This window comes from Trachypithecus francoisi, unplaced genomic scaffold, assembly GCF_009764315.1.
Source record: "Trachypithecus francoisi isolate TF-2019V2 unplaced genomic scaffold, Tfra_2.0 Lachesis_group18, whole genome shotgun sequence".
NCBI classification, from domain to species: domain Eukaryota; kingdom Metazoa; phylum Chordata; class Mammalia; order Primates; family Cercopithecidae; genus Trachypithecus; species Trachypithecus francoisi.
Genome location: NW_022681463.1, coordinates 1,670,180 through 1,694,778, shown reverse-complemented (window position 1 = coordinate 1,694,778; position 24,599 = coordinate 1,670,180). Strand labels below are relative to the sequence as shown.

At 61.4% G+C, this 24,599-nt stretch overlaps 1 protein-coding gene across 6 annotated transcripts in view; it reads right to left on the bottom strand.

Moving 5' to 3' along the window:
- Positions 1-3,706: 3,706 nt before the first annotated feature.
- GAS6 (growth arrest specific 6) overlaps positions 3,707-24,599 on the bottom strand; it is a 46,491-nt gene continuing 25,598 nt past the window's right edge. For all 6 annotated transcript variants that reach the window (XM_033177117.1, XM_033177116.1, XM_033177119.1 and 3 more), the window contains 11 exons: positions 23,297-23,419; positions 22,287-22,409; positions 18,996-19,118; positions 18,031-18,152; positions 16,713-16,831; positions 16,402-16,591; positions 14,402-14,566; positions 12,884-13,052; positions 6,528-6,703; positions 5,103-5,331; positions 3,707-4,175 (listed from right to left, as the gene is read on the bottom strand). In XM_033177117.1, coding sequence (XP_033033008.1) covers positions 4,021-4,175; positions 5,103-5,331; positions 6,528-6,703; positions 12,884-13,052; positions 14,402-14,566; positions 16,402-16,591; positions 16,713-16,831; positions 18,031-18,152; positions 18,996-19,118; positions 22,287-22,409; positions 23,297-23,419 — 1,694 coding nt within the window. In that variant the 3' untranslated portion in view covers positions 3,707-4,020. The remainder of the gene's footprint in view (positions 4,176-5,102; positions 5,332-6,527; positions 6,704-12,883; positions 13,053-14,401; positions 14,567-16,401; positions 16,592-16,712; positions 16,832-18,030; positions 18,153-18,995; positions 19,119-22,286; positions 22,410-23,296; positions 23,420-24,599) is intronic.

Genomic DNA, 24,599 nt, shown 5'->3' with positions numbered 1-24,599 from the left:
CCCTCCTGAGACACATTCCCCCTCCCTCCAGGGTCCACATCCCTCCCCCCTCCAGGGTCCACATCCCTCCTCCCTCCAGGGGACACATCCCCCTCCCTCCAGGGGACACATCCCCCCTCCTCCAGGGGACACATCCCCCTCCCTCCTGGGACACATCCCCCTCCCTCCTGGGACACATCCCCCTCCCTCCTGAGACACATCCCCCCTCCCTACAGGGGACACATCCCCCTCCCTCCTGGGACACATCCCCCTCCCTCCTGGGACACATCCCCCTCCCTCCTGGGACACATCCCTCCTCCCTCCAGGAGACACATCCCCCCTTCCTCCTGAGACACATCCCTCCTCCCTCCAGGGGACACATCCTCCTCCCTCCAGAGGACACATCCCCCCTCCCTCCTGAGACGCATCCCCCTCCCTCCTGGGACACATCCCCCTCCCTCCTGGGACACATCCCTCCTCCCTCCTGGGACACATCCTCCTCCCTCCAGGGGACACATCCCTCCTCCCTGTATGGGGAACTCTCTCTCTCATCCCTACATGGGATGTAGTCAGGGCCATCCCTCCTCCCTGCACGGGACACTTCCCTCCTCCCTCCCCAGGACGCCCACACTAGAACCACGTGCTCTGTCTTCCCGTCCTCTTGCACACCCCAGACAGCCTGGTCGTGGAGGGTGCCAGGTCGCCCACGTGACAGGCCTGGCTGGGACTCTGTGTTGCAATTCCTAGCACCATTGGTTTTGCTTGTTTGGGACAGTGGTTATTACAGCTTCTGGCACCCCTGGAACTCTAAGAAAACAATACCAGGAAACAGAAGTTCCTGATTCCTCTGGGGCCACAGCAGAAACCCAGGCGGAGGGTTTTGTCCTGAGAACACTGGTGACTGTGGCCTGTGTCTGTGGGGACCTCACCACGTCCCCGTCCCCGAGGCTGGCTATTGCTTGTTTTTGCTCCTGGCTGTCTTGACCTGGGAAGGATGGAGGCTGGGCAGGAGCAGGCTCCCAGCCGGCCGGGGAACATTTGGGGAGAGCACTGGGGGGGCCCACCAATGTGATCTGATGGACAATGCAGTACCAGGCTGGAGGCTGGATCCTAGCGTGTGGCTGTGGGCCCTGTGGCCATGCGAGGCCGTGTGGTGGGCAGTGCAGGGCTCTCCTGGGCCTCAGGGGGCTGTGTTTCCTGGGCTTCTTGGAGCTCTGGTCAGCTGGCTCTGGACCATCGGGGTCAGACGAGTGGGCCTGCTCAGTGAGCCGTCAGCATCCACGCCTGAGCCCTCCTGGAACTGGGCTCCTGTGCTCCAGATGGGCAGATCCAAGCCCTGGACTCTACCATCCTCAGCCAACCAGCAGCTGGGCACCCTGGAGCACACGGTCCCCGACCGTGTGAGCAGCCAGTGGCCACCTGTCCTGGCCTGAGTGGAGAAAGTGCATCTGCCTGCGGAAAGTGCACGTGCTGCTGGGCGAGGCTGGTGAGGGCCGTCACACACACGCGGGGCCGCTGGCTGCAGACGGACTTTTTTTTTTTTTTTTGAGGTGTAGTCTTGCTCTGTTGCCCAGGCTGGAGTGCAGTGGCCGGATCTCAGCTCACTGCAAGCTCAGCCTCCCGGGTTTACGCCATTCTCCTGCCTCAGCCTCCCAAGTAGCTGGGACTACAGGCGCCCGCCACGGTGCCCAGCTAGTTTTTTGTATTTTTTAGTAGAGACGGGGTTTCACCGTGTTAGCCAGGATGGTCTCGATCTCCTGACCTCGTGATCCGCCCATCTCGGCCTCCCAAAGTGTTGGGATTACAGGCGTGAGCCACCGCGCCCACCCAGATGGACGTTTCTGAAAGGAGCCAGCGGGAGCCTGGCGTCTGCCCTCTGAGGCCAACGCTTCCCCGTCACTATTTTCTCACGGCACCGACGCGAAGGCTCCCTGGTACCTCTTAGACTAGGTTCAAGTCCTGAATTCAGGCTGCAGCCCTGAGTCAACAGAACTTCTACCCAGATGCGGCCAAGATTTTGGGAAGAACAAGAGGCCCTTCCCCGGCGGGTCCAGAGCAAGTGGCGTCATGCCCATGATGGCACAGGGTCATGGGATGTGGCCCGAGTAGCTCAAAACCGGCATTGGTCACAGAGACACAGGGTGGGTCTGCCAAGGACCCTCAGGGACCACCAGGGCCTGGAGGCTCCAGTGCGGATGAGCTGGGCAGCTCTGGCCAGCAGGGGATGGGGCCCCAGGGCCGGGGCCCTGTGCATGGCCCCTGGCAAGGTGCCTGGCTGGCCGTCCATCCATGAGGTGAGCTTGGCCCAGGCGGGCAGGGTCCCTCCAGGTAGGCGTGAGTGTTGCTGGCTCCCGGAGCCTTGGAGAAGCTCTGCCCATTCCACAGCCGTCAGGCCAGTGGCCACAGGGAAGCCACTCCTTCCCGGCCCGGGGCCGCTCCCTCAGGAGCCCACTCGGCCGATGCCACCTTGTCAGTCCAGCCAGCGGGGCCTCTCGTGTGGCCTTCAAAGCCACAGGCCTCTTTCTAGAGACCTCTTTGCAGTTCGTTTGTGGCGATTTATCCCTGGACGGGTTCTCAGGATTCTGTCCTTCTCCACCCGGCTTTTCTCTGGGTCAAGCGCTGACCCCAGCCAGGCAGAGGCGAAGACGCCCCGACGCACAGCCTGTCCTGCCCGGTGGGCGCAGCTCCGGGACTGACTGGTGGGAGGTGTGGCTGCTCCCAGCTGCCCTGTGTCTCACTCCCGCCCAGGGAGCTCCAAGCACGGGTGGGGGTTTGGTCTTAAAGTAAAATCCCAGTCTGGGTCTCAGATGCTGAAACCCTCCCTGGTCCCCCATGTGGCCCCTGCAGTGGCAGCACCACCCTGGGGACCCACGTTTGGCCCAGACAGAGGCTCTAGCACAGGTGGCCACGTCCCACGGGAGCATCAAGCCACGAGTCTTGGTTGTCCCCTTGGGACCAAGGAGAAGCAGCCACTCCGTGGCCCCCACCACCTGTGGCTCCAACATCCTTCCAGGAGGCAGGCAGGGTCCCGACTGCATCTCAGGCACCTGCCTTGTGGTGTTCTGGCTGCCCCAACCTTCCCTGCGGACTTGTGGCCTGCTGGAGCCAGAGAGCAGCAGTGACCGCTCCACCCCTTGCAGACAAGCTGAGGATGAGGGACATGGGGACCCTGTCAGAGGGGACGCGGGAAGCGGGGCTGGCTCTGCTCCCGGCAAGCTCTACCGCAGACTGAGACACACAGAAAGCAGTGTTTCCCTTTCTCAACAGAACACGCTTGAGCCCCGGAAGCAAGTGGGTCTGTGCAGGAGGGTGGGGGCGGGAATGGCACAGGGGTGCAGGTGCCACCTTGGCATCTTCCTGCCCTCGGTCCCAGCTTGGGGTCCCTTCCAGGCTGGCTCAGAGGCCGCTGTCCGAGCAGCCTGCATTTGTGTGCCAAGTCCTCACCGTGCCCTCCTCACTCGGCACGACTGGCTGCCCATGGTGGGGGTTGAGCGGGGCTTTCTCCCCATTTGCAGAACAAATAAACTGAGGCTCCAGCCCCTGCCCTCACTACCAGAGTCAGAGGCTCCCGGGGAGCAGACCGTGGCCACCCAACCAGGCTGGGAGCAGAAAAGAGGGATCTTTGGAGCGGCTGAGCGTGCAGCCTGGAGCCCTGGCAGCCCCGCTCATCCCAAACACTGCTACGTGCTGAGAACCCCGCAGGGAGCAGATGGCGGCCAACGCAGTGTTACAAAGCTTTCTGTAAATATTTTATTTTCCATATTTTAGAGTCAGAAAGAAGCGCTTGGTAATAAAAATAATAGAGAATTATTTTCTTCGAACCTGCTCTGCCCTGCGCCGGCCTCCCCGTGCCCGGGCCCACGGTTGAGTGCGCGGCGTCAGAGGCCCCACGTCCATCTCACTATTTACAGATATGTTACAGGCCAGGACGGTCACAGAGGAAAGCCCAGCTCTCAGGTGGCCCCACGTGGTGAGGAGCCCCCATACTCCTCCCCACTGTTTTGGACAGAGGCTGAGGAGCCTGCTGCGTCCCATGGGGGCCTAGGCTGCGGCGGGCTCCACGGGCGGGCAGGAGTGGGCGGTGATGTCACTGTGCTTGTATGCCGCCTCGTCCAGGTCCAGCAGCCTCCGGTTGACCTCCAGTGTCATGCAGCCGCGGTAGAATGCGGTGACTGGCGCTGAAGTCACCGGCACATCTGGGCCGCGGGGAGAGAACAAACACATCTCAGCAGACCCAGCCTGGGTCCTAGGGATCGCCGCGTGGCTGGCCCTGCCTGGCCCCCCACCCCCGGCAGCGCTTGTGGCCAGCCCTGGGTTTCCCCTGAAAGGGAGGGATTTCCCTTTCTTCTCTAACTTCTGTCCCTGTTTGTTCGGCTGCAGACCCGGCAGACAAGTAGGAGGCATCCGCCAGCCTGGGCTCTGCAGACGCCGGCCCTCCCTTCCCGGCTGGGAGCACAGACAGTCCCATCGATTAAACGCGATCTTCTTCTTCGCCCGGTGAGTCATTTGGGCTGCAGGCCTCCTGGCTTGCTCTCATCCTCTTCAAAGCTCTGTTTATTAAAACTAAGTGGAGTCTGTGTCTGGCAGCCAAGACAGAAATCCTGCCATTTGCCGCAAGTGAAAGCCTGCGGGCAGCCGAGGACTCGCGGGCTCCCACGTGCCTTCCCGTTCACCCTCCCAGCTAATGGCAAGGACATCCCTGGTCCCAGCCTCTGTGCTGTGGAGCCCATGGGACACAGGGGGGGGCCCTGCTGGACGCGGGAGGAGCTGGCTGCTAACAGCTGTGGTGACAGCCGTGGGTCCCAACTGCAGCCTGGCCCCAGGTCTGCCCAGCCCTCTCCCCCGGGGCCGGTCTGATGGGTGTGGACAAACGCTCCCTGAAGATGCAGGTTCACGGGTTCTGACTCAGGCCAATGCCGGCTCCTGTACCTGTTTCTCAGCCTCAGCCAATGACCTGACCAGCACCGAGGCACCATAATAGCCACTAAGGACCCACCTGGACTTCCCCTTCCTCTTAAAACACACAACCAGGAATGCCAGCCTGTCCGGGTTCGATCTGGGGTGACCAAGCTGGGCATCCCTGGAGCCCCTCACCCGGGATGAGCAGGGCAGGGAGCACCTACCTGGCAGGCCGCCGGCAAAGGTGAGCACGGAGCTCTGCAGGTGCTTCTCGAGCACGGCCAGCCTCTCCTGCAGCTGCGCGGCGCTCACCTCGCTCTGGCCCCTGGTGCCGTCCACCTCCAGGGTGGCCTCACCCTCCCTCAGCGAGATGGTGACCATGTGCTCTTGACCATCGCAGACCTTGATCTCCATTAGGGCCAAGGCCACATGCTCCACGGCCAGGACCACCAGCTGCAGGAGACCGAGATGTGGTCAGGGCCTGCCGGCCGCCCCCACGTAAGCCGTTAGGTCCAAGCTGGTCCTCACAGCTGCTGGCCACCCCCGCGCCGCAGGCCTGTCTCCATCCACGGTTCCCTGCAGCCCTGGGTCCGGATGCTTGCTGACTGTGGATGACGCCCCCACCCCACCTGGGGCTCAGCTTCTCTGCACCTAAAGCCAGGGGCCAGCCTGGGAGGCTGTGGGGGAGCAGGTGTGGCCCCCAGGTTGACTGTGAGAGGGTCAACCCCAGCCCCAGGCACACACAGGACCGAGGCTGCACTTGACCAGGAACTGGTGTGTCCTTGACGGGGACCCAGGACCCAACCCTGTGGTGGTGGACTCCCAGCCAGGTGGGCTCTCACGCTGGCACCGCAGTCCAGCTGCCTACTCCCCAGCCCAGGGGTCAGCTATTGCTACATAAGGGCGGCTGTTTATTCCAGATGCCGGGATTGCGTCTGGCCCTGGTGATGAGCATTTGCGTGAACCAAGCCTGTCACTGTCGCATCCAAGCAACCAGGAGGGCTCTGTGGCCCTGGTGTGGGCCGACTTGGAGAACAAGGGCCGCTCTGGTTTGACCCATGTCTTCCTCCTTAGCACAGGAGCGAGAGAATACAACCTGTTTCTGTCACCTCTTGATTGTTCTGTGGGGAAAACAGCATGACTCCCCCGGCCCAAGACAGCTGACTTATTGTGAGGACCGGGGGTGGGGGACCTCATCCAAGGGGCAGCTGCACTCAGCTCCACCCACTGTCCCCCAGGGAAAGACCTGTGGGGGGCACCAGCCGAGGTCACAGATCTGAGTTTTCCAGGGAAATTGGAAAACTGAATTTGTTGCTGAAATCATCTGACGTAAACATGAGAGACTAATTCAGTTTGCTGTGAGCCACCGTCTGCCCAGCCGAACGGGAAAAGCCCCCACACTGTCGGCCGAGTGTGGCTCGCAGGCACTGGCCCCCCAGTCAGCCGTGTGGCTGTGATCTGGTGTCCAAACAACCCCCACAGTCTGAAGGGCGGCCCACGCCAGGCTTGGCTCATCGGACCTCTGGTCAGAGGCTTTTGGGGCTCCCTGGGGATCCCACCCCAGGTCCCCTCCGTCCCCTGCCAGGGAGTGCAGCTCCTGTGCCTGTGGGGCAAGCCGGTCAGGACACCCTGGGTGGCAGAGGCCCTACCTGCTTCTTGAGCTTCTTTGTGGAGTGATAGTCTACCAGGGCCACAGAGAGAGGCACGGCACGGAGGTCAGGGACCCAGAGCGCAAACAGCACCCCTGTGTCTGCGGCCGGGCGGATGTGAGCCACGACTTCTATTTCCCAGGTCGATTCTGTCCTGATGTCCAGAGGGGTCCGCACTGCGATGAAAGCGGTGCGTTATAGGGTGGGATGCAGCGGAGAGGCCACAATGAGGTTGGAGTGGGGCCCTGAGAGACATAGTCCCGGCCGCGGTGGGATGTGATGGAAAATTCAAGAGTCTGGTTCAGATCTTGGCCCAGAGCCCAGAGGCACCGGGGACCCCCAGGCTGTTTCTCCCTGACCGCACCAGTACCCCACTTCCAAATCTGCTCTAGGTGACCACCAGGCCACACAGACCTGCCTGAGGGGACACGGGCTGTGCACCATGGGATGCAGGCCTGTCCCTGTCTTCCTCTGATGTCCTCGTTTCAGGAGCGCCTGGCAGCTCCTACCTCAGAGCACATACAGGTGCATGGCCTCGTGCCTCGAGTCTCACCTGCAGCTTCTGAGCAGCAGCATAGGGCTCAGTGTGAGCCAAGAGTGCGGACAACAGCTGTTGGGAGCATGGCAGTCTGGGGTCTGAGCTGTCAGGAGCACGCGCCATCTGGGGTCTGAGCTGTCAGGAGCATGGTGGTCTGGGGTCTGAGCTGTCAGGAGCATGCGCGGTCTGGGGTCTGCGCTGTCGGGAGCACAGCGGTCTGGGTTCTGCGCTGTCAGCAGTACGCGTGATCTGGGATCTGAGCTGTCAGGGGCATGGCTGGTTTGGTTCTGAGCTGTCAGGAGCACACGCCGTCTGGGGTCTGTGCTGTCAGAAGCATGGCCGGTCTGGTTCTGAGCTGTCGGGAGCACAGCGGTCGGGTTCGCGTGTCAGCAGCACGTGCAGTCTGGGGTCTGAGCTGTCAGAGCTGGCTGGTCTGGTTCTGAGTGTCAGGAGCACACCCGTCTGGGGTCTGCGCTGTCAGGATCATGGCGGTCTGGGGTCTGAGCTGTCAGGAGCATGGCCGGTCTGGTTCTGAGCTGTCGGGAGCACAGCGGTCTGGGTTCTGCGCTGTCAGCAGCACGCGCAGTCTGGGGTCTGAGCTGTCAGGAGCATGGCCGGTCTGGTTCTGAGCTGTCAGGAGCACGCGCCGTCTGGGGTCTGCGCTGTCAGGATCACAGCGGTCTGGGGTCTGCGCTGTCAGGAGCATGCGTGGTAGGGTCTGCGCTGTCAGGAGCACCTGCGGTCTGGGGTCTGAGCTGTCAGGAGCATGCGCGGTCTGGGGTCTGCGCTGTCAGGAGCATGCGTGGTATGGGGTCTGCGCTGTCAGGAGCACCTGCGGTCTGGGGTCTGAGCTGTCAGGAGCATGCGCGGTCTGGGGTCTGCGCTGTCAGGAGCACAGCGGTCTGGGTCCTGCGCTGTCAGCAGCACGCGCAGTTTGGGGTCTGCGCTGTCAGGAGCACGTGCGGACTGGGGTCTGAGCGTTCAGGAACATGCGCGGTCTGGTTCTGAGCTGTCAGGAGCACGCAAGGTCTGGGGTCTGCGCTGTCAGGAGCACAGTGGTCTGGGTTCTGCGCTGTCAGGAGCATGGCTGGTCTGGTTCTGAGCTGTCAGGAGCATGCGCCGTCTGGGGTCTGAGCTGTCAGGAGCATGGCGGTCTGGGGTCTGAGCTGTCAGGATTACAGCGGTCTGGGGTCTGAGCTGTCAGGAGCATGGCCAGTCTGGTTCTGAGCTGTCAGGAGCACAGTGGTCTGGGGTCTGCGCTGTCAGGAGCATGCGTGGTATGGGGTCTGTGCTGTCAGGAGCACCTGCGGTCTGGGGTCTGAGCTGTCAGGAGCATGCGCGGTCTGGGGTCTGCGCTGTCAGGAGCACAGCGGTCTGGGTCCTGCGCTGTCAGCAGCACGCGCAGTTTGGGGTCTGAGCTTTCAGGAACATGCGCGGTCTGGTTCTGAGCTGTCAGGAGCACGCGAGGTCTGGGGTCTGCGCTGTCAGGAGCACAGCGGTCTGGGTTCTGCGCTGTCAGGAGCATGGCCGGTCTGGTTCTGAGCTGTCAGGAGCATGCGCCGTCTGGGGTCTGAGCTGTCAGGAGCATGGCGGTCTGGGGTCTGAGCTGTCAGGATTACGGCGGTCTGGGGTCTGAGCTGTCAGGAGCATGGCCAGTCTGGTTCTGAGCTGTCAAGAGCATGCGCGGTCTGGGGGGGGGGGGGGGTGGTCTAAGCTGTCAGGAGCATGCGTGGTATGGGGTCTGCGCTGTCAGGAGCACCTGCGGTCTGGGGTCTGAGCTGTCAGGAGCATGCGCGGTCTGGGGTCTGCACTGTCAGGAGCACAGCGGTCTGGGTTCTGCGCTGTCAGCAGCAGGCGCAGTTTGGGGTCTGCACTGTCAGGAGCACGTGCGGACTGGGGTCTGAGCTTTCAGGAACGTGCGCGGTCTGGTTCTGAGCTGTCAGGAGCACGCGAGGTCTGGGGTCTGCGCTGTCAGGAGCACAGCGGTCTGGGTTCTGCACTGTCAGGAGCACAGCGGTCTGGGTTCTGCGCTGTCAGGAGCACCCGCCGTCTGGGGTCTGAGCTGTCAGGAGCACAGCGGTCTGGGTTCTGCACTGTCAGCAGCACGCGCAGTTGGGGTCTGCGCTGTCAGGAGCACGCGAGGTCTGGGGTCTGAGCTGTCAGGAGCACGCGCGGTCTGGTTCTGAGCTGTCAGGAGCATGGCGGTTTGGGGTCTGCACTGTCAGGAGCACACGCGGTCTGGTTCTGAGCTGTCAGGAGCACGGGCAGTCTGGGGTCTGCGCTGTCAGGAGCACGCGCGGTCTGGGCTCTGCGCTGTCAGGAGCACGCGCGGTCTGGGCTCTGCGCTGTCAGGAGCACGCGCGGTCTGGGCTCTGCGCTGTCAGGAGCACGCGCGGTCTGGGGTCTGCGCTGTCAGGAGCACGCGCGGTCTGGGTTTTGAGCTGTCACGAGCACGCGGGGTCTGGGGTCTGCGCTGTCTGGAGCACGCGCGGTCTGGGTTCTGAGCTGTCAGGAGCATGCGCGGTCTGGGGTGTGAGCTGTCATGAGCACGCGCGGTCTGGGGTGTGAGCTGTCAGGAGCATGGCCAGTCTGGTTCTGAGCTGTCAGGAGCACGCTCGGTCTGGGGTCTGAGCTGTCAGGAGCACGCACGGTCTGGGGTCTGCACTGTCAGGAGCACGCGCGGTCTGGGTTTTGAGCTGTCACGAGCACGCGGGGTCTGGGGTCTGCGCTGTCTGGAGCACGCGCGGTCTGGGTTCTGAGCTGTCAGGAGCACGCGCGGTCTGGGGTGTGAGCTGTCATGAGCACGCGCGGTCTGGGGTCTGAGCTGTCAGGAGCACGCGCGGTCTGGGGTCTGAGCTGTCAGGAGCATGGCCGGTCTGGTTCTGAGCTGTCAGGAGCACGCGCGGTCTGGGGTGTGAGCTGTCATGAGCACACGCGGTCTGGGGTCTGAGCTGTCAGGAGCATGGCCAGTCTGGTCTGAGCTGTCAGGAGCATGCACGGTCTGGGGTCTGCGCTGTTGGGAGCACAGCGGTCTGAGGTCTGCGCTATCGGGAGCACCCGTGGTGTGGGTTCTGCGCTGTCAGGAGCACCCGCCGTCTGGGGTCTGAGCTGTCGGGAGGACGCGCGGTCTGGGGTCTGAGCTGTCAGGAGCACGGCGGTCTGGGGTCTGAGCTGTCAGGATCACAGCAGTCTGGGTTCTGAGCTGTCAGGAGCATGCGCGGTCTGGGGTCTTCGCTGTCAGGAGCACCTGCAGTCTGGGGTCTGAGCTGTCAGGAGCATGCACAGTCTGGGGTCTGCGCTGTCAGGAGCACCCGCGGTCTGGGGTCTGAGCTGTCAGGAGCACAGGGTCTGGGGTCTGCGCTGTCAGGAGCATGCGCGGTCTGGGGTCTGTGCTGTCGCGAGCACAGCGGTCTGGGTTCTGGCCGTCAGGAGCACGCGCGGTTTGGGGTCTGAGCTGTCAGGAGCACAGCGGTCTAGGGTCTGCACTGTCAGCAGCACGCGAGGTCTGGGGTCTGCGTTGTCAGGCGCACGCGCGGTCTGGGGTCCGAGCTGTCAGGAGCACAGGGTCTGGGGTCTGCGCTGTCAGCAGCATGCGCAGTTTGGGGTCTGGGCTGTCAGGAGCATGCGCGGTCTGGGGACTGCGCTGTCAGCAGCAGGCGCAGTCTGGGGTCTGCGCTGTCAGGAGCACGCGTGGTCTGGGGTCTGCGCTGTCAGTCTTTGCTGCTGTCTCAGTGGGGTTTTCCACTCGTGCTGCTTGTGCGCATGAACCTCACGTGTGTCATATGTAATGCATCTGAATGAAATCACGTGGCATCCGTAGCTCATACAAAAGTGCCCCAAAACGTATGTTAGTAGAAACGGCTGAATTCTGGTTCTCCCAGGAAGAATACCACCGCATGTCCTCTCCACGCTGAGCCCTTCGCAGACCTTAGCCAGAAGATAAAACCTCCACCCTGTTTTCAGTGTTTCTAACTCACCCAGAATTCCAAAGTCCTTTTAGGAAAAAGGACCCCAAATCGATGTGTATGGATTTGTGATCGGGGGCCTCGCACTGCGGGCCGAGTGGGGTCATAGTGAATTGTGCTGGCTTCCCTGTCTCTTTCCCACGGGCTGTGTGCACCTCAAACCCACATCGCCTGTCCTGCCTGTCCCTAGCTGGTACCCGCCATGTCAGTTCTCAACAACCATTTACGGCATTGAAACACAAAATCAGAAAAAGTAACAAAAATACAGCAACAGAAACAAAAAGTAACAACAAAAATTCTCCTGTTCGCTGGTCTTCCCATCACCTGTGAAAGGAGAGATGATGGTGTCCTTTAAAATGGAAGCTCCCGGCTGGGTGTGGTGGCTCACGCCTGTAATCTGAGCACTTTGGGAGGCTGAGGTGGGTGGATCACCTAAGGTCAGGAGTTCGAGACCAGCCTGACCAACCATGGAGAAACCCCATCTCTACCAAAAATGCAAAATTAGCTGGGTGTGGTGGCACATGCCTGTAATCCCAGCTACTCGGGAGGCTGAGGCAGGAGAATCGCTTGAACCCAGGAGGCAGAAGTTGTGGTGCGAACCTGGGAGGTGCAGCCGAGATGATGCCATTGCACTCCAGCCTGGGCAACAAGAGCGAAACTCCATCTCAAAAAAAAAAAAAAAAAAAGGAAGCTCCTGTCAGGAGCTGGGCACATGCTGGCCATCAGGGGCTTCACAAGGTCACCGGCCTCTGCTCTCCCCAGGAAGAAGGTTTCCCGGCTCCATGTGGCTCCTCGTGTGGAGGCTGCACAGACCTGGAGATCTGTGAGCCTGAGCCCAGGCTGAGTCACTGCAGAGTGAGCCAGGCCGGTGCTACCGTTCTCAGCAAGTCTCTTCTGTCTTTAAGAGACTTGTAAGGATGCTTTAGATTTGTAAGGGAAAAATCAAGACTGAGGGAGAATGCCTGCACAGTGGCAGACGGGCTTTTCTCACAGATGCCTTTCCTGACACGGTCATGCTTTTGACACCCAGGGAGAGACGCTGACACTGGATCTGGCTCAGGAGACGGGGCAGGACCCTCCCCTTTGCTCCACATGGACCCCCTTGAACCTGGGGTTCCTGCTGGGTGCTTGAGGGCTGGCAGCCCTGAGATCTGATGGAGGGGGCGCTGTCTGCCCTCTGTGCATGTGGGGGCTTTGCCATAAACGGCTCGGTGTTCAGGAACAGGGTGGGGCTGCGGTGCCCCAGTGGGACCCATGTGGGGTGGGAATGTGAGGCAGGGCGGACCGAGCAGTAACTATCCGCACAGCAGCCCCAGGGCCTTCACCGGGGAGGGCGGCAGCACCTTCCCCAAGGCACCGCAGGACTGGGCCAGCAGCTCACACCTACCCTGTCCTCCTTTTTCAGGCCTGGGTTCACTGTGCCGCAGGTAGCTTCACTGCTGTTTTTAGACACCTCCTGTTAAAGATGTCTCACCGGGTCATCGGTGACCGCAGTGTCCACCACATTACTGAGAGCTTCCATGTGCCTCTGGACAAGTCCTAAGGCTGGTGCTGTCTCAGGACTTTCTGCAAAGGACCCTCTAGGGCCTCCCTGGCCTCCAGCACCGGCCTGGCAAGCATCTTCTCGGCACATCTCTGTCATTCTTCTTCACTGGCTGACTCTGAACTGAGTGACCTGCACAGCCATCCTGAGAGGTGGGCCTCTGCGCACACCTCTGCCCGCCCTGCCCTGCCCTGGAACCGGAGGAGCCTCAGCTTGTCCTGACACTGCCATCTGAGGCCGTCTGCTTCCTCTCAGTGTATGCCTGAAGGTGCAGCCACAGCCACCCCAACGGGAAGAGCCAAAGACTTACTGTAGTCCAGGCTGTAGAAGGCAAAGCCACTCCCTGGGTAAAAGGAGCCTCTCTCTGTCACCGAGAAGCACTGCATTTTCGCGTTCGCTTTCACTGTTTCTTGGATGGTGGTGTCTTCTCCATTCAGCCAGTTCCAGCTCCTCATACAGCCATCCAGACGAGGGTTTATCTGGAAAGGCAGAGAAATCTCCGTGGCTTCCTGGGAGCGAGAGGCCCATGCCGGACGCCCCAGGCAGTGGGTGGTGCCTTCGCAGCCGCGGCAAGTGCAGATCTACTGCAAAAATGGGCCAATCCCACTGGTGGTGGTGATTTCACAGAAGGTTTCCTCACTTTACAAAATGACCCACTGCAGAATACCTGTTTGCACTGGTGTATGCTCAAGAAATAACAGGTTAATTTTAAAGCTAGGAAAGGACTGAAAAGGCCATGTGGGTCCAAGGTCAAACAGTATGGATTGTTTAACCATCCAGCACTCACATGAATTATTCAATATTCAATATGGCTGTGGGCAAATCAGGGCAACCCCCTTATGTGTGAAATAAGGAGGGGCGAGCCAGGCACAGTCCCAGCACCAGGCAGTCTGTGGGCCTGGGAAGCAGGTGCCCCTCATAACACTGAAGGGCTGGCTTCAGCACAGGCACTGCTGACACTCAGCACGCACAGATGCAAAGACCTCTGTGCCTTTCTCCTGTCTGGTGTGGAAGTGAAAATACCCAGGATGAAGGCTTAGATGTCAGTGCGTGGGGGCTGGAGATACAGGTCGGGGGCACAGGCGTGTGCTGTGCTGAAGGGGAGAGAAGGCAGGAGCTGGACAAAGGGCCCACACTGGCTGCCCCACCATGGCTGTTCTTCCCTTATGAGACTCATAGCAGAGTTACAAAACCCAAATATTCTTGGAAATTGCCCAAAAAAGTTTGTTGTTCTGTTAGGGAATAATTTCTTTTTTTTTTTTTTTTTTTTGAGACGGAGTCTGGCTCTGTCACCCAGGCTAGAGTGCGGTGGCCTGATCTCAGCTCACTGCAAGCTCCGCCTCCCGGGTTTACGCCATTCTCCTGACTCAGCCTCCCGAGTAGCTGGGACTACAGGCGCCCGCCACCTCGCCCGGCTAGTTTTTTTGTATTCTTTAGTAGAGACGGGGTTTCACCATATTAGCCAGGGTGGTCTCGATCTCCTGACCTTGTGATCCGCCCGTCTCGGCCTCCCAAAGTGCTAGGATTACAGGCTTGAGCCACCGCGCCCGGCCAGGGAATAATTTCATTGTGTCTTGTCTTCACTGAAAAATAGACAACTTTATTATCAATTCAGATGAAAACTTAGATGGGTATCATAAAAAGAGATGGTAAAATTAATGACATAGCTGTACCGTGATTTTGTCAAATTCTAGAAAACCTTTCCTCTAGGTCCTCCCCACATCTGGTTAATCGTAAACACAGGGCAGGGCGTGACTGAGCCTTCCTGACACTGTTCCCGGGATCCCAGCACACGGCGCGTCCACACAGGCACAGGTATGGTACTCACAGGCTGCACGAGGTCCTTTTCATGGAAAGGAATGCCTCCCACTGTGAGGTTCAGATGATACAGTCCTCGCTCCGGTTGGAACAAGTCCCCAGCCACCGCGATTTTCATGACAGCGTCCCTGTTGACCTTGATGACCAGATTCCGCGCCAGCTCCTCAACAGAGATCTGAAGAGAGGCAGTGCCATGAGAAGAGGTGGGAGTGCACGTTCTGAAGGGCTCCCAACTGCAGAAAAACCACTCATCCTCTCCTGAGCCAAGAGGGACCTGACCTCCGGGAGACCACCTGATCCTCACCTGGGCCAACAGGGAGACCACCTGATCCTCACCTGAGCCGAGAGGGACCTGACCTCGGAAAGTCCATGCTCATCATCTGGGCCAGGAGGGCCCTCGATGCATCAATGTGGTCACCAGAAACTTTCCTCACAGGAAACCTGTAAAGTCTAACACTAGATACACTATATTCCTAAGCTTCAGAAGAATATCCTCCTTCCTGTGTGAAAACACCTTTCAGGTATTTGGGTTTGAACTGAGTCACAAAAACATGGTACCAATTCGGGTCAGCTGGGTTTGGGGAGCAGCTAGAGAGGGTGGAATTGAGGGGGGTCCTCACGAGGTACCCCTGCTGGGGAAGGGCCCGTCTTGCTGGGGCGTGGCGGCCGCTGTGCGTCACTGGGCAGGTCTATACAACACCGCTCCCTACAGCGACCTCACCTCCGGCCACCTGCCCTGGGCCCCTCACCCCGTGGCTCCATCCCTGAAACTGCTTCCCCTCCATTTGCTTTCTGTAGCTTTGCTGAGAACAGCCTCCTGCTCTTGGAGATGCTGTTCCTTTAAGAGACTGGGAAAATGGGGCGAGGCATTACTCTGCAGAATGGAAATATGAGCAAAAGTCTACAATGTTTCATCTGCAGGGGCCAGGGTGAATTTTCCACTTCATCTTCACTTCTGAAGGACATGACGTGCTTTCCACCTTTCTTCCCAGCTTTTACTTCTGAAAGCCCAGTGTGGGGAGGGAGGCCCGGCGCTGTGGGCAGGAGTCTGGTTGGTTACAGACCCTCTCACTCCACGGATGGGGATGTGGGGTGGGCGCGTTTTACCGCCGCCCACAGCTGCCCAAGTGCAGGTCTGACCAGGACCCCTCAGGCTGCCCGTGGGGCTGGGGTCCAGGTGGTCAGGACGTTTCTGGCAAGGGGCAGCCCCTGTGAGGTCACCTGGACCCTTGGCATGCATGACTGCACTGACCAGCAGGCCCTGGGAGCCAGAGTTCAGGGACGTCAGCGTCCCCACCGTCCTACGGGAAAAGGTGGGTGGGTGGCGCCTGGCCTGTCCACGGCCAGGGAGACACGCGTGGCAGGGGCTGCACCTGTGGTGCCGGTTCAGTGGTGGCTTCCTCCCCTGCTGGGGCACCCTGCGTGCAGCATCAAGCAGCCCTGGCCTCTGTTCCCCACCCCGCTCAGGATAAACAGTATGGCCTCCAGACACAGCCCAGGGTCCCCCGGGGCTGAGAACCATGGCTTCTCACCTGAGCCAAGAGCGACCTGAACTCCGGGAGACCAAACTCACAGGCTGCACTTGAGGCCCCCTTTGGAGGGAGCCAGGATGATACGTGATGAAATAGCAGAGAGGCCTAGAGCACTGCAGTGAGCCCCCACAGCATGAACTCAACAGGGCAGGGGTCCCTGTGCCCCAGAACATGAACTGAACAGGGCAGGGGTCCTTCTCCCCCAGAGCATGAACTAAACAGGGCAGGGGTCCCTGGGACCCAGAGCATGAAGTGAACGGGGCAGGGGGTCCTTGTCCCCCAGAGCATGAACTGAACAGGGCAGGGGGTCCTTGTCCCCCAGAGCATGAACTGAATGGGGCAGGGGTCCCTATCCTGCCCACACGCAGCAGGTATAGACCCCAGAGCTCATCTCCACGGTTGCACAAGCGAGTAACAGCCGGGTCAGGCTCAGGGAGAACCCCGTGCGGCCCGGAAGGGGCGGCTGTCGCACACTCACCGTCTGCCACATGCCATGGTTGATGACCGGGCCGCTGCTGGTGACGCGGCCGACGCCATTGTAGCGCAGCTGCAGCTCCAGCCGGCCGGCTCGCAGGGCCAGCACGATCCAGGTGCTGTCCTGGTGGCCTCCAGCGAAGAGGAGGATGCCCTCCGGGTCAAAGGTCCGGAAGTCAAACTCAGCTACGAGCCTGGGCACCCACAGGAGAAATGAGTCAGCGCCGGGCGTACGGCCAAGCGCGGGCCCAGGCCCCGTGAAGCCAGCATCTTGGCCGTGCTAAGCTGTGCTGCCTTCTGTGGATGCCTCCTCACCTGGTGGGCTGCAGCCTCTTGAAGCGCAGTCGGATCACAGGGGTCCCACTGAACATCCGGCCCAGGTACAAAGACTTCACGCTCTTGGCCAGGCTGAAGGGCACGCAGGGCAAGATGTCCTGCCACAGACGGGGATGTGACCTCCAGTGACCTCCACTGCAGCTCCCCTGAGCCCCAGGCCACAGACGGGGCCGCCGGTCGGGGACGCGGCCTCCACTCCAGCTCCCCTGAGCCCCAGGCCCCAGCCGTGCAGCGGGTCCACTGTCCCTCCCATGCCTCGGGAGTGTGGCCGCTTCACCTCTAGCTGCCGACGCCCCAGAGACCGTCACACCCGCCCCACCACTGGGGCTCCCAGGTGAAGGACGGGCTCGCACCAGCTGCTTCCCACAGGGCTTCTCGGGGTCCCCGTCACCTCCTTCCCTGCCCATTTCCCTTGACCCTTTATTTTTAAATTATGAAATATGTCAAGCATACAAAAATTACAGAGAATCATAAAAGAGTATACACCATTATGAAATAAATATGGACGCCTTGAAGATGGCTGTCCCAGAAAGTTCCCTGCTCTGGGCTGTGGTTCCTCCATGCTGCCCTATGGGGTCAGAACCAAGGCCGGTGTGAGTTGGTGCCCCTGGAAGACAGAGGGGCTGGGGCTGAGCCGGCCTGCTCTGCCCACCGTGGGCAGCCAGGGTGAGCTGGATGCCTGGCAGGGGCCCGATGCCCTCTGCACAAGTACGTGAGGCAAAGAACCTCCAGGCGAGGGCTGGCTGGGAGCCCCGAACGTCGCAGCCCAGACCCAAGAGCCCCAGAGCCGCATCCCAGGTCTGTGACTCCGAGAAGCCGTCCTGGTGGCTGTTTCACCTGTGGAATCCTGTGGTTTTGCTTTTTAAATAAATGCTCACTTTCGTCAACTCCCCAGGCCCAGGCCCAGGCCCAGGCCCAGAGTGAACAGGAAAGACGAGAGCCGCCCTGCCCGGAAACGTCCCTGTGTGGGTGCCACATCCCCACCGGTGTGACAGGTCAGTCAGGCCGGCTCCCTGGCACGCGGCAGAGTGGGGACCGTGCCCCATGGGTGTCACACTGGGGTCCACACCAGGCTGGTCCACTGTGAGTTGGGAGTTGCCATAGAGACTTTATAAATACAACCAAACATCTTCCAGGGAGCAGAAGTGTTTCTCATCCCAAACCTCCACGTGGCCCTGGAGATCCCCAACATCTCAGCAAAAGCCAGGTTTTCACGGAAGCGTTTCTCCCGAAAGCCCCCACCGGCGAGGGCCCCCAGAACCACTGTGAGAGGCCCACGGGGCCAGGGGCTGCCTACCTCACAGGTGTCCATGTCCTGGGACAGCTTGAGGCCCCCACGCCCATCACAGTGGCAGGTGTAGCTTCCCGGGGAGTTCACGCAGACCTGCTCACAGCGGCCCTGCAGACACTCATCCACATCTGCCAGCCAGAGGGAAGTGGCGGTGAGCGGGGGAGGCCCCTACACTGTACTGGGCAGGATCACACCACAACTGCTCAAACCACACACAAGGTGCACTTGATGAATTATGTGCAGATTCTAACGGGTGCAGCCTGGGGTTTGTAGCCCCCCACTGGAAAGCTACGATTGCACCCTCGGCCTGCTTCTGCCAGGCTCTTTCGTGAGGGAGTGAAAGTGCTACAGGTGTTCCAGGGGGACGCTCCCAACAGGCCAGACCTACTCCCACTGCTGGGCTGGTGTGGACGGCAGGTCTAGGAATGACAGCGCCCGGGCTGTGCAGTGAGGTGTCCCCGGGAGCACAGAGGCGCCGACAGCTGTGGTGGGAGATGGAGGTCAGTGCAGGCAGCCTGGGCCTCCCCACCCTCTCTGTCTGCCTACTCAGCCCCACTGTTCCCATCACTGGGGGCATGGCCCCTCTTGGAGGCTCTGCAGCCAACAGGGTCCCCCTATGGCAGCTGAAAAGAGAGAACAGTAGAGGGAGGCTTGCTGCTCCCCATACCTTTGGAGAGAGGCCTCATCTATGCAGGTGGAGAAGGGTACGCACGTGTGTACATGCGGTGTATATGCATGCGCACGGTACGTTCATGTGCACAAGGGGCATGGGTGTGTGTGCTCACGTGTGTGGAGGCATGGTGGTAGAACACGCCATGACCAGGCTGATAGAAACAAGGAGAAAGAGACTTTCTTTCACCAGAAGCACCCGGTTGTTAGCAACTGCGCTAGCTCAGGCAGTGGACTGGCACCCGTGTCTGGGCTTGGGCATCAGAGGAGAGAACCCGAGGGTGACCGCGTGGCATGGGTACCTCGGCAGGCCTTCTCCTGGGAGCTGTACGCAAAGCCCTTGTCACAGAGGCAGGAGTAGGAGCCCGGCAGGTTCTTGCAGCGTGCCTCCCCGCAGGCCTCCGAGTCTGCACACTCGTCTATGTCTGCAAGCAAAACCGGCCAACCTCAGCATGGCAGCATCTCAGACGGGGCCGGGGCAGGCGGCTGCAGGGGCTGGCCAGGGCACCACCCGGACGTCACACCCAGGCTCTGTGGGGCCAATGCGCCCTGGCCCCAATTCCCTCCCCTCCTCCCCTGACCGGGCAGCTCCCGGGGTGTTGGGGGCATGCTTCTGATCAAGGCCCGGCTGGGAAGGCTGATTTCAGCCCAGCAGATGGAGAACTGGGAAGGGCCTTGCTTGGTCCAGGGGTGAGGGGCGGTGGTACACACTGTGCTGTTCCATTTAAATGATGGTGCTACAGGATACGGGGCAGTAAAAAGCAGCCCCCCCAGGGGCACTTGAAACCAAAACCCCCAAAGAGAAGCATTTATAGGTTTCAATCAATTTTCACTACCGGGTTAAACCACAATCCTAAGACTTGAACATCTAATGTGGGACAGACGCTGTTTATGGCCAAGCGCCCTGGGGTACAAGGGGCAACCCTGAAATGAAGACCTTTAGTCACAGAGGAGAGCAAGGACAGGGGCTGGAGAAAGAGGAGGGGGGGAGGAGGAGGGAGAGGAGGAGGGCGAGGAGGAGGGGGGGGAAAGGGGAGGAGGAGGGGGAGGAGGAGGGGCGAGGGAGGGGGGAGAAGGGGAGGAGGAGGGCGAGGAGGAGGGAGAGGAGGAGGGGAGAAAGGGGCGGAGGAGGAGGGGAGGAGGAGGGGAGAAAGGGGAGGAGGGCGAGGAGGAGGAGGGGAGGGGAGGGAGAAAGGGGAGGAGGAGGAGAGGAGGAGGGGGAGAAAGGGGAGGAGGAGGGGGAGGAGGAGGGGGAGAAAGGGGAGGAGGAGGGCGAGGAGGAGGGAGAGGAGGGAGAGGGGAGGAAAGGGGAGGAGGAGGGAGGGCGAGGAGGAGGGGGAGAAAGGGGAGGAGGAGGGGAGGAGGAGGGGCGAGGAGGAGGGAGAGGAGGAGGGGAGAAAGGGGAGGAGGAGGGAGAGGAGGAGGGCGAGGAGGAGGGAGAGGAGGAGGGGAGAAAGGGGAGGAGGAGGGCGAGGAGGAGGGAGAGGAGGAGGGGAGAAAGGGTGGAGGAGGAGGGAGAGGAGGAGGGAGGAAGGGCGGAGGAGGGGGAGGAGGAGGGAGAGGAGGAGGGGGAGAGAAAGGGGAGGAGGAGGGGGAGGAGGAGGGCGAGGAGAGGGGGGGAGAAAGGGGAGGAGGAGGGCGAGGAGGAGGGAGAGGAGGAGGGGGAGAAAGGGGAGGAGGAGGGGCGAGGAGGAGGGGGAGAAAGGGGAGGAGGAGGGGGAGGAGGAGGGGCGAGGAGAGGGGGAGAAAGGGGAGGAGGAGGGGGAGGAGGAGGGCGAGGAGGAGGGAGAGGAGGAGGGGAGAAAGGGGAGGAGGAGGGAGGAGGAGGGGGTGAGGAGGAGGGAGAGGAGGAGGGGAGAAAGGGGAGGAGGAGGGCGAGGAGGAGGGGGAGGAAGGGAGGAGGAGGGCGAGGAGAAGGGGAGGAGAGAGGAGGGGGGGAAAGGGGAGGAGGAGGGGGAGGAGGAGGGCGAGGAGGGGGAGAGAGGAGGAGGGGAGAAAGGGGAGGGGGAGGGCAAGGAGGAGGGAGAGGAGGAGGGGAGAAAGGGGAGGAGGAGGGCGAGGAGGAGGGAGAGGAGGAGGGGAGAAAGGGGAGGAGGAGGGGGAGAAAGGGGAGGAGGAGGGGGAGGAGGAGGGGGAGGAGGAGGGGGAGGAAGGGGAGGAGGAGGGCGAGGAGGAGGGGGAGAAAGAAAGGGGAGGAGGAGGGGAGAAAGAAAGGGGAGGAGGAGGGGGAGGACAGGGAGAAGCAGGGAGGAAGAGAAGAAGGTGGGGGGGGGGGGGAGGAGGTGGAGGAGGGGTTGGAGGGGTGGGGGAGGAAGAGGGGGAAATAAGGATGGGGGAGGAGCGGGAGGATGGGAGGAGGTGGAGGAGGCGGGGGGGAAAAAGAGGGGGAATGAGGAGGAGGAGGGGAGGAGAAGGAGGAAGAGGGGGAGGAAAAGGGGGAACAGGGAGAGGAGGAGAAGAGAGGAGGAGGAGGATGGGGAGGAGGAGAGGGTAGGATGCCTGTCACCGTGGACAGTAACTGTAAGCCCAGACTTTGCCAGGAGTGCCCGACTGGCGCAGGGACCCATGTGAGGTGCTTTAGACGTCACCTCTCAGGATTGGCTGTGTCTTCACCTCTCTTTAAACCTGGGGTGCTGCTGTCTTCCAGGTCAGGGATAGAGCAGTGATGGGAGGGGCTCTGTCCTCCAGGCAGGAGGAGGAGGAGCTGAACGGGGAAATGGGTTTATGTGTTAAGATGGGAATCGCGTCATCTGCACGCAGGACAAACTCCTGGGTGGTCAGGGAAGGGAACCATCAAAGTGGACACAAATAGCAGCTGCCTTTTGAAATCGGGGGACAGCGTGTGGCCCCTCCTGTCTGGTCAGATTCACTCTCCAGCTCCTGGGCCTGTTTCTCCCCGAGCAACTGTCTGTCCTGTCCACGCAGTCTGGTGTCCTGGACAGCCAGCAGCAGCGGTAAGAACTATGCCAGAAATTCTCAGGGACACGCCTGGGCATGTCCAGATCCAAGGCAGGAGGGAGGAGGAAGGTGCTTCCCCTGCGAAGCCCCAGGGGCAGGAGCAGCACCCAGGACAGCATCGGGGCTGTGCACATTCATAGTGACTTTCTGGGGTGTCCCGGGGCTCCCCAGCTCTGGCCCTGGGCCGAGGGAACCCCAGCCTGAAACACGAAGGGAAATGGGGAGGGCAGGGCTGTATTTAGGGAACAGACGGAGGGAGACCAACAATGGAGTGCTTCTGGGGACGCTGGGGAGAGTGGGCGGCAGCGGGGCCCTAGCCTGGAACTCTGACCCACAAGCTCACTGCGCAGCAGCCCGGAGCACTCCCAGGCTCTGCAAGGCTCTGGGGACGCGACGAGGCCCTGCAGCCAGCAGTGTAGCCTCTGAGTTCTGGCCCTCAGATGCCGGGTGAGTCATCCTGATGTGATGCCGAGTAGCTCCCTGCGCTGCTGGCCTGGGCTTGTGCAGTCTCTGCAGGCTGCCCCATCCCGTCCAGAACCACAGGAGCCCAGCCAGCAGCAGCCTCTTGCAGAAGAGCAGATGTGACCAAAAATAGAAGGTGGGGAGAGGAGAGAGGCCTCACCCCAGGGCCTTACCTTGGCAGGTCCTGCCGTCAGAGGAGAGCTGGAAGCCGCTGTGGCAGGCACAGTGGAAGCTGCCCGGCTTGTTGTGGCAGATCTGGAGGCAGCCTCCGTTCTCCTGGCTGCATTCATTGACATCTGGGGACAAGCACAGGCCTGAAGGGGAGCCCAGGGGTGCAGAGTCCCGGTCTAGGGCAGGGAGAGATCCCAGAGGTGCACATCCCAGCCCTGGAGCAGGGAGGGAGCCCAGTGGTGCACAGCCTCTGTCTAGAGCAGGGGGTCCCCAGGGCTTGGACCTCACACCCCCCTCAGCAGCCCCAGCGTTTCAAGGCCCCTGGTCCTGGCCCTGTGTGTGGAGGTGATGATGGGAGGGCACGGGGGATCCCCTGCTGTGGTCTCAGCCCGGGGAGCTGGTGGCAGTCGCCGGGGGATCCCCTGCTGTGGTCTCAGCCCGGGAAGCTGCTGGCAGTCACCTCCCACAGGGCTCAGCTCCCTGGATACCCACGTGCTTGCAGGAGGAGGCTGCAGGCCAGGAGTGACCTCTGGGTGCCTGAGGACAGACAAGGCCAGGCCAGAGCTGGCCACTCCTGAGCGAAGCTCTCCCAGGTCACCTCTGGGGTGGGACCTGCCAAAGGGGACAGGCTGGCTTGCTGGACTCTCCCCTAGGGGGTCTCCACCAGGCCCTGGAGCCATTCTTCCTCCAGGGTCTTCACTGATACCACAGGTCTGCACTCAAGGACGGTCAGAGGTGAAATTTCTCCCCCGCCTTTCAGTCAGTGGGCGCTGAGGCACCACCTGGTGTTTCCTTTCATTCCAGCCCCTGCTCCCAGAGAGGAGACCGCAGCTCCTCCCAATGCTGGGGCTGCAGGATACCTCAGGGCTGCAGCGGCCTTGGGGCTGTCAGAGAGTAGCCTGAGCACCGCCGTGCCCTGGAGTGGGAGTGAGGAGTGGGTATCAGGACAGGGTTGGAGAGGGAGGGAGACCCTGCCTTTGTCTTCAGCCTCACGTGGCTGTGGGGGTCTTACCTTTGTCACAGAGCCGGCCCCCCCAGCCGGCTTTACACAGGCAGAAGAAGTTGCCCATGAGGTCTTGGCAGGCTTGGGTCCCCTTCTTATCACAGGGGTTGGGCGTGCACTGGTCAGGGAGGTCTGATTGGGGACACAAAGTGGAAAATCATGCAGCTGCCCCCTGTGCCCGACGCAGCTGGGAGTGGGGCAGCCGTGGTGCCCCCTGTGCCCGACGCAGCTGGGAGTGGGGCAGCCGTGGTGCCCCCTGTGCCCGACGCAGCTGGGAGTGGGGCAGCCATGGTGCCCCCCTGTGCCCGACGCAGCTGGGAGTGGGGCAGCCACGGTGCCTCGGGTCCAGCCCCGAGGAGCTCTGAGAGGCGGAGGCTGAGGTAGGTCCCGGGCACCCAAGCCCCCTGGGCTGGCCCAGGGCTGACAGAACAGGCTAGCGGGCCCTGGGGCCGGCTCCAGGAAAACTCAGATCAGCTGGGAGGCAGTGCCGGCAAGCCCGACGCACGAGGTGGGAAGGGCCGAGGGCAAAGGAGCAGGAACCGCCTGGCGCGAGGCCCAGGAGCTCGGACCTCCCGGGGAGCAGGCAAACAGAACCCCCAGCTGACCTGGGGCCCTTCCAGGTGGACTCAAAACATTCCACCTTCCCTGGCCAGCCCTAGCCCATTTCTGGTGAACTCTCCCCGCAGGGCATGGCGGAGAGGACCCCAAGCCCAGGCTGCACTGCCAGAGGGGTCCTCCAGGAAGCCCCCTCTTTCTTCTTAGCCGCCCCCTCTCCACGTGTCTTGACGGCTTTAGGCCAGATATGTGCTGCCCTCTCTCAGGGCGATCACCTGGGCTGAGCTCCTGCAGGGCAAGAGGGCAGGGGGGTGGGTGAGGGCCTGAGGGCGGGAACCCGTCCCAGTGCAGCTGCTTCCCAAGGAGTCCCCGTACCAGGAGCTGCTCACAAACGTTTCCAGGATACGGACCGAAACCACGTCCCAGAGGCAGGCAGGGAAGCCCCCGAGAGCACGGTTACGCAAGCCTGAGCCCCAGGAAGTTGGCAGAAAGAACTACAATTACACCCGGAGCTCAAAGAACCCTTTCACAGCTGCTGGCCAAGCAGCAGCAGCTCGGGGCTGGGCATGGCAGTGCTCAGGGGCGCGGTCCACACTCAGCGCCGCCCCACACGAGGACTCAGCCACGCTCAGCTTAGCCACACACGGCTCCGTGGGGAACCCTGGGTGGGGCCCCGGCTGGTTGAGACAGGGCTCCTGTCCGTTGATTTCACACACGTTCAATAAGGACCAGTCCCTGGGAAAAGCGCAGGCCGGGC